This window comes from Diadema setosum, chromosome 3 (assembly GCF_964275005.1).
Source record: "Diadema setosum chromosome 3, eeDiaSeto1, whole genome shotgun sequence".
Classification (NCBI taxonomy): Eukaryota; Metazoa; Echinodermata; class Echinoidea; order Diadematoida; family Diadematidae; genus Diadema; species Diadema setosum.
This window is the reverse complement of record NC_092687.1, coordinates 36298258-36307592: the sequence shown is the minus strand read 5'-3', so window position 1 is coordinate 36307592 and position 9335 is coordinate 36298258. Positions and strand designations below refer to the sequence as shown.

The window sequence follows — 9335 nt, the reverse complement described above, 5'->3', positions numbered from 1 at the left end:
GTCACAGGGGCGATTCCAGGAATTCCGTAAAGGGGAGACGCCGCTAAAAAAATAAAATGCTAGCGCAAGCCACTCTCCTTTTTTTTTTTTTGGTTTCTTTCGTATTAAATAGAGACGGGGAGGGGGTATACCTCCCCCCCCCCCCTCTCAACCAGCGACTGCGTCAACCACAAGTTTTGGCAAATCTCATTGTTTGCATTGCATGAGGCAGAACCAGGAATTCCGTAAAGGGGAGGCCTCTTTACAAAATTAAAGATTGCCGCACCCCCATTCTTTTCTTTTTCTTTTTTACGTTTAAACAAAAGAAATAAAAAGAAATAAATAAGGGGGAGGGGGATTGCGCAAGCCTTTCATTTTAAAAAGACGTCACCCCTTTGTGCTTTTAGGAATTCTTGGACCCGCCCCCGTAATGCAAGCAATGAGTTTTGACAATTGTGGTTGACGCGATCGCGGATCGAAAGGGGGCGCATGCCCCTCTGGTACCCCCTCTTTTTTTTTTTAACAACAGAAATGAAATAAAAAAAAAATAGGGGTGCGGCATAAAGCGTTACAGGGGCGGATCAAGGAGTTTCGTAAAGGGGAGTTGTCTTTACAAAACTAGATTTGCCGCACCCCCACCCTCCGTTTTTTCCATTTTTCTATTGTTTTAACTAAAGAAAAAGAAAGAGAGGGAGCACCAGAGGGGGGTGCTCTCCCTTCTCGATCCGCGATTGCGTCAACCACAAAATGTCAAAACTCATTGCTTGTATTATAGGGGCGGATACAGGAATTCCGTAAAGGGGAGGCGCCCTTACAAAATCAAAGCTGCTGTAACGTATGCATTACAGGGGTGGATCCAGGAATTCCGTAAAAGGTAGGCGCCTTTACAAAATTAAAGGCCCCCCCCCCCCCCCATTTCATTCTTTTTTTTTTTGTTTTAACAAAAAAAAAGGGGGGGCACCAGAGATGTATCAGTCCCCTCCCAATCCATGATTGCGTCAACCACAAATGTCAAAACGTATTGCTTGCATTAAAGGCGGATCCAGGAATTCAGTAAACGGGAGGCGCCTGTACAAAAATATTATAAGGGCTGCCGCACCCCCATATTTTATTGTTATTGTTAAAAAAAAAAAAAGAGAGGTGGCACCGGAGGGGGATGCGCCACCTTCTCCATCCGCGATTGCGTTAACCATAATATCAAATGTAATTGCTTGCCGTACAGGGACGGATCCAGGAATTTCGTAAAGGGGAAGCGCCTTTACAAAATTTAAATCTGCCGCACCCCCTTTTTTTTTTCTTTTAATGTTTCTAGTGTAAAAAAAAAAAAATAATAAAGGAGTCACCATAGAGGTATGAGCCCCCTCTCGATCCGCGATTGGGTTAAACACAAATGTCAACACTCATTGCTTGCATTAGAGGGGCGGTCCAAATTCCGCAAAGGAGAGAAGCGTTTATAAAATCAAAAAGTTGCGCAAACCTCGTCGCCTTTTTTTCATTTAATTTCTTTTGTGTTAACAAAAATAGACACGGGGAAGGGGGTACCGCGTCCCCCTCTAGATCCGCGACTGCGTCAACCGCAAGTTATTGGCAAAACCTATTGTTTGCATTACAGGGGGCTGAACCAGGAATTCCGTAAAGTGAAGGCTCCTTTACAAAATTAAAGAATGCCCCTTTAACTGTCGTTTAAACAAAAGACATAAAAAGATATTAATAAGGGGGAGAGGGATTGCGCCTACCTTTCATTTTGAGAAGACGTCCCCCTTTCCTTTTACGCTTTACGGAATTCCTGGATCCGCTCCCGCCTGTAATGCAAGCAATGAGCAAGCATTTCTGTTGTTGTTAAAACAACAGAAATGAAAAATAGGGGGTGCACCAGGTTTTACATTTGTAAAGGCGCTTCCCCTTTAAAGAATTCCTGGATCCGCTCTTGTAATGCAAGCAATGAGTTTTGACATTTTGTGGTTGACGCAATTATGGATCAAGAGGGGGTGCATCCCCCATGGTGCTCCCTCTATATATTTTGGTAAAACAAGAAAAAATGAAAAGAAGAAAATGGGGTGGTGTCGCGTGAGCCTTTGATTTTGTAAAGGCGCCTCCACTTCACGGAATTCCTGGATACGCCCCTGTAATGTAAGCAATGGTTTGGTCATTTTTTTTTTTTTTTTGTGGTTGACGCAATGACGGATCGAGAGGGGCACATCACCCATGGTTACGCTATACCCCCTCTATATATTTTTTTTTTCTTTAAAACAAGAGAATAAAAAGAAGAAAATGGGGTAGTGTCGCGTGAGCCTTTGATTTTGTAAAGGCGCCTCCCCTTCACGGAATTCCTGGATACGCCCCTGTAATGTAAGCAATGAATTTGGTCATTTGTGGTTGACGCAATGATGGATCGAGAGGGGGCACATCCCCATGGTGCCCGAAAAGAAGAAAATGGGATGGTGTCGCGCGAGCCTTTGATTTTGTAAAGGCGCCTCCCCTTCACGGAATTCCTAGATACGCCCCTGTAATGCAAGCAGTGAGTTAGGTCATTTGTGGTTGACGCAATCATGGATCGAGAGGGGGCGCATCCCCCCATGGTGCCCCCTTTATATATTTTGTTAAAACAATAGAAAATGAAAAGAAGAAAATGGGGTGGTGTCGCGTGAGCCTTTGATTTTGTAAAGGCGCCTCCCCTTCACGGAATTCCTGGATACGCCCCTGTAATGTAAGCAATGGGTTTGGTCATTTGTGGTTGACGCAATTATGGATCGAGAGGGGGCGCATCCCCCATGGTACCCCCTATATATATATATATATATATATATATATATATATATAATATAACAAGAGAAAATGGAAAGAAGGAAATGGGGTTGTGTCGCTTGAGCCTTTGATTTTGTAAAGGCGCCTCCCCTTCACGGAATTCCTGGATACGCCCCTGTAATGTAAACAATGGGTTCGGTCATTTGTGGTTGACGCAATCATGGATCGAGAGGGGGCGCATCTCCCATGGTACCCCTCTATATATTTTGTTAAAACAATAAAAAATGAAAAGAAGAAAATGGGGTGGTGTCGCGTGAGCCTTTGATTTTGTAAAGGCGCCTCCCCTTCACGGAATTCCTGGATACCCCACTGTAATGCAAACAATGAATTTGGTCATTTGTGGTTGACGCAATCATGGATCGAGAGGGGGCACATCTCCCATGGTGCCCGAAAAGAAGAAAATGGGGTGGTGTCGCGCGAGCCTTTGATTTTGTAAAGGCGCCTCCCCTTCACGGAATTCCTGGATACCCCACTGTAATGCAAGCAGTGAGTTTTCCATTTGTAGTTGACGCAATGATGGATCGAGAGGGGGTGCTTCTCCCTCTGGTGCACCCTCACTAGGTTAAAACAACAGAAACAAAAATAAGAAAAGGGGGGTCGCGCCAGCCTCTGATTTTGTAGAGCCCCCTTTTGTGGAATTACTGGATCCGCCCCTGTGACGCGTTATGACATTATTTTTGTGTTCGAAGTGCTATGACATTGTGGTTGATGCCTCCTTTAGTACCGCCTCTCTTTATTTCGTCAACACAGCAGAAATTAAAAAAAAGAAGAAAAGGGGGGAAGGGTCGCGCCGGCCTTTCATTTTGTAAAGGCGCCCCTCCCCTTTACGGAATTCCTGGTTCCCGCCCCTCTAATGGAAGCAATGAGTTTTTCCATTTGTGGTTGACGCAATGATGGATTGAGAGGGGCCGCATCACCCTCTGGTGCACCCTCAATATAATTATTATGTTAAAACAACAGAAACAAAAAATATGAAATGGGGGGGGGGAGTGTCGCGCCATCCTTTAATTTTGTAAAGGCGCCCCCCTCCCCCCTTACGGAATTCCTGGATCCGCCCTTTTAAGCGATATGACATTTGTGGTCGACGGTTATGACATTTGTGGTTAATCTAATACTGATATTCGTGATTGACGCAATCGCGAATTTAGAGGGGGCGCATCCCCCTTAAGTGCCCCCTCTCTTTATTGTGTCAACACAACAGAAATAAAAAGAAGAAAATTGGGAAGGGGGGGGGGGGCGAGGGTCGCGCCAGCCTTTAATTTTGTAAAGGCGCCTCCCCTTTGTGGAATTCCTGGATCCGCCCTTGTGACGCGTCATGGCATCCACAGTAAATTTGGAAATGTTGACATTTGTCGTCGACGTGTTATGACATTAGTGGTTGTTTTGACATTTGTGGGCGATTTTGACATTAGTGGGCTCTACATCCCCCCTAACTCCCTAAGGAACTTAAGAATGCTTGTATCTTCCGTTTGTACAAGCGCAAAGGAAGTCGACGGATTTGCGACAACCAACGCGGCATCTCGCTGCTTTCTGTTGCTGGATAGATGTTTGCCAGAGTCTTGATAAACCACCTAATGGAATACCTAGTGGAAGGCTTACTACCTGAAAGTCAATGCTAGCTGGTTCAGACAGGGTCGCAGCACAGTGGGTATGATTTTTCGGAGCACGCAAACTCCAGGACAAGTGCCAGGAGCAGAATGTCGGTCTATACACCAGATCTGTAGACCTGACTAAGGCTTTCGACATTGTATGCCGAGAAGGTCTCTGGAAGATCAGGGCCGAGTTAAGCTGCCGTACCAAGTTCATCTTACTGGTCAGAATACAAACGGCGTAAAACGCTGCGTCCTCGCCCCAACCATGTTCAGTATGATGTACTCAGCCATGGTGACAGCTGCTTTTCGTGAGGGTAATATCGGAGTCGATTTCAGATTCAGAACTAATGGTAAGCTCTTCAAAATACGGAGACTGCAGACAAAATCGAAAGTTCAGGAGGATATCACCAGTGACCTTCTCTTTGCTGATGAATGTGCACTGAATGCCAATACACAGTCTGACATGCATGAAAGCATTGACCAATTCGCCAACGCCTGTGACGATTTCGATATGACGATAAGCACATAGAAGACTGAAGTGATGCATCAGCAACCACCATTCCACCATTCCAACTACCATTCAACGGCAAGAAGTTGAAAGTGTCAGAGTATTATTTTGTTTACCTTAGCAGCACCCTGTCACGAAATATCAACATCGACGGAGAAGTCTTATACAGAATTGCTAGGAGAGGAATAAGTCTTCAAACCAAACTAAGGGTGTACCGTGCAATCGTCTTGCCCTCTCTACTGCACGCATGCCAAACATGGACAGTGTACAGCCGGCATGCCAGGCAGCTGAACTCCTTCCACATGAAATGCCTCCGAAACTTGCTGCACGGGAAATGGACAAGGTGTCAGACACCGAGATACTTTAAAGAGCCCAGATTGAGCGTGTTAATGCGATGCTCAAACGCTCCCAATAGTCCATGGGCAAAGACCCGAAAAATGGGTTATTGGTACCACCTGAGGTGGCAAAGCCTTTTTGGTGTAATTTTGTTTGTCGGACATAGATATACTTCAAGCTATGATAGCATTTCCAAATGACTAGCTTAGTCATAGTAAATGAATTTTAAACTAATTTGGTCTCGTTTTTATATCCCTATACTTCTGAATCGAAACTAAACCGCTATACACAGAAGAGCACTGCCTTCTGTATGTCCACAGGTCTTCTGTTGTAAACGCGGTGCGCTTAGTCTTTATTCAAGGCAGCGAAGGGAATATCCAAAGGGTTATGATGTCCACAACTGTCACGCGGTGCGCTTAGTCTTTATCTATACCAATGTACCGTTATCATATCTAAAGTTCCTAATAAAAGGATTATCTATACTGTTTTTTTTTATACCACCCTCTCAACAAACACATCAGTTTAAAACAAAAATCACTCTGTTCATTTACAACATTATTTATTATAATGTATTGTAGTGTAACGGTACACTGTTTTTGCATTATCTTTCATTGTTGGATGGAAATAAAGCGACATTGGCGTGGTATAAGCGTTTTCACCGTAGCGTTTTCACCGGAAAATGATAAATACTTGAACAATACGGTAAAACTCACGAGGAATTGGTTTTGTTGTTGTTTTTTCTTTTAGATAAAGGGATACACACTGTATTATAAGTTTTGGATAATCCTTTCGCCGTCTTGAATATTAGACTAAGCGCTGTGGACATCATAAACCTTGGATATTCCCTTCGCTGCCTTGAATAAAGACTAAGCGCACCGCGTTTACAACAGAACACCTGTGAACATACAGAAGACAGTGCTCTTCTTTGTATGGCGGTTGGTCTCGATTCAGAAGTATAGGGATATAACAACGAGACCAAATTGGTTTAAAATTCATTTATTATGACTAAGCTACTCATTTGGAAATGCTATCATAGCTTGATAAGCATATCTATGCCCGACAAACAAAATGACACCAAAAAAGGTACACTGTAAAAACATCGATGTTAGATTTAACACCACGGGTGTTAAATCTAACACCGATCAAACTTCAATAGAGGACCACACCCACAGGTGTTAAAAATGCACTGTGATGGTATTGAAAAGTGTTCACCTGACACATCGTGGTGTTAATTTGACACTGTACCTGGTGTTATTCTGATACTGTACTGGTGTAAATTCAAAAATGACACCACATGGTGTTGATTTGATATTTGTTGGTGTTAATATCAATGGTTTAACACCCGTCCAGTTTCAATAAGAGTCCACACCAGCTGGTGTTACTTTGGTGTAAATTTATTTTCACATTTTTTTTAAATCTATTATTTTAATGTAAAATTCTTGATCGTCTTGTTTAGTTTAAAAATCAACAAGAAGTGCAGTTACTAAGAAACTCTTCAAAAAACAGTTTAAAATTTGGAAATGACACCCGGAGGAGTTAGTAACACCATAAATGAGCACCGAAAATTTAACACCAGCTCGGTGTTCACTATTTAACACCGGACTTTTTACAGTGTATTGCCACCTCAGGTGGTACCAATATCTGGCCTGGCCCATGGACTATGGGCGGAACATGCACTTCGAACGTCCGACGAACGTTGCCAAAGCGACTGCTCTATGGTGAACGAATGGAAGTCAAGCGCTCTTACGGAGGTCAGAGGAAGCGCTGCAAGGACACACTGAAAGCTTCCATGAAATGCTGTAGCATCAACCCGGGGAGACACCGGCACAAGTCCAATTTTCCTGGCGATCTTTGGTCAGCTCTGGTGTGTCAGGCTACGAAGTGAGACGCGTGAAAGAGCAGGAACAAAAACGGCAGCTACGAAAAGGCAGAGCGACCTCTCAGCCTAGCGTACCTCCAACATTTCCATGTCCACACTGCACCAGGCATTTTAGGGCGAGGATCAGACTGATTAGCCATCTTCGCACTCACAGAAAGTACTAACTATTGTGGTTGTCTTCGCCAGAGAAGGACGAATATCATCATTATCATTATTTTGGGTTGGTATATTTCATGCCGCTATTTTTATATTACGCATATAATGGTGAAGAGTTCCCCTTTTTCATGACAGACAGAAATGTGAATTTGACGTAGGTAGTAAAAAGAGACACAACAACAACAACAACAACAAAAACAACAGCAGTTGCAATGGCTGTCATATGTAATCAGAATTCCAACTCAACACTCAATTTTAAGATAGCTGTATAATTTACTAAAGAAAGGGCTTTCTACAGCTTTCTTAAATGACTACTACATTTATTATCAATAATTGCCTCTACTTGCTGGCCAGAGTAAGACAAGAAATCAACTTTCTTTTTAATCAAAATGAACACCTTAGGGATTAGAGCGCACCATGCATCACACAATATAACATTATAATTGAAAGACATTACATTGAAACATGATATTCTATATGACATAATACGTACAATTTTTTTTTTTTGCCATTACAGTTATAGCATGAGATCACTTACAGCTAACCGTCAAAAAGGTGGAATTATCAAAATCCTCTAAATTCTTCAGAACCACCTGACACAGATAAAGACCCTCATCTGCCACCTTCAAGTCGGAAATGATGAGGCTAAAGTCTTTGTCGATGTCGAATCGCTCCTCCCAGCTTACAAACTTCTCCTCGAGGAATCCAGCCTTAGCGATTCTGATCTCTTGAGGTGAGATGCTGCCTTTCAACCAGACCACAGCTTCAGGCTCCCCTTGGAAGTGGCATGGCAGTCGGATGTCTTCTCCTTTCCATCCCTTAACGGTTGGGGCAGTGTCTACCACAGTGGGGAATTTTAACATTAGCAACTGCGTAAGTATACTGTCACAGCTAGCCTTTTGCAAAGGCAGCTCGCTATAATTTGAGGACACGTAGCGATCTGCGAGCGAAGCTCACTCCTATCAGATCGCTGCTCACGAGTTTCTTGCGACCTGTCTTCGCAAAAGACTATGTCACAGCTTACATTAAATCTGCTTTCAATATTTTTGGGCCGTGTCACACCTTCCCGGGAAAGCCTTGCGTGCGACTTGCGAAGAGCAATTTAAACTACCCGGAGGTCCCCGCCGATGAAACGCACATGGCAGTACCTACCACGTATCTCACCCGTAGTCGCCCGAAGGTGCGCACTCATCTTATTTGTTTGTTTGTTTGTTTGTTTTTATTTATGTATTTTTTTTTTTGGGGGGGGGGGTCGTTTTGTTTTTGTTTGTTTGTTTGTTTGTTTTTTTGCCCGCAACCATGTTCTGGCCCTGTCACACGTATACTTTCCGGACAAGCCTTGCGGCGGCCGTAATCTGGCAGATTTCCCTAAGTCGAGTTTGGTCGATTTTCAGGTTTCTAGTGATTTGTGTGTTTTGTTCTCATACTCTTTCAAGTGGGCCAAAAAAAAAAAATGAGTTGTGATTCGGTACAGAATTTTTTTTTTTTTTTTTTTTTTTTTTTTTTTTTTTTTTAGAAAGTACTTTTGGCAAGATTCCTAGGGAATTCCTGGCAAAACTGCGTAAGGCGAGATACGAAATGAATTGTCCGATGTTAATCATGCAGAACTGCGTATGTCGACTTACGACAACGCTTGGACCAAGGTGTTTCTGCATCCCGCATGGACATGGTATATCCTAACACGCGCGTGAGCGGCCTTGGTAGCGCCGAACGCGCTGGGCTTGGTTTGACGTTTACGGGAAAAATTGCATGCAGAAGACGACAGTCACTCTAAAGCAATGGATCCAAAAGAAATATGACCCTCAACTCTTGGGAGAAGTTGCTACTTACTTTCCCTTCGTAGACTGGCAGACTTCAAAACAGGGTGCAGTATTCCCAGCTAACATTTGGACATTATCTGAACGTTCTTGAAACGTTCCAAGTTCGTTATTTGGATGTTTTGTCAAAACGTTTTCAGAACGTCTTTATGTGGAAGGTTTTCGACATGTTTAGAACCTTTTAAGAACGTCTAATGTTTATTTTCTATTTTCTATATAATCCTATCCTAACCTGTTCCTCAAGTCATACCACCGATATCTAT

The 9335-nt window shown here is 43.2% G+C and overlaps 1 protein-coding gene across 1 annotated transcript in view; it reads right to left on the bottom strand.

Annotated features, from left to right (window-relative positions):
• Nucleotides 1–8923, bottom strand: part of LOC140246825 (uncharacterized) — a 54410-nt gene extending 45487 nt beyond the window's left edge. The window contains exons 1-2 of the mRNA XM_072326154.1: nucleotides 8881–8923; nucleotides 7794–8093 (exon numbers count right to left, since the gene is read on the bottom strand). Coding sequence (XP_072182255.1) covers nucleotides 7794–8093; nucleotides 8881–8923 — 343 coding nt within the window. The remainder of the gene's footprint in view (nucleotides 1–7793; nucleotides 8094–8880) is intronic.
• Nucleotides 8924–9335: the final 412 nt, after the last annotated feature.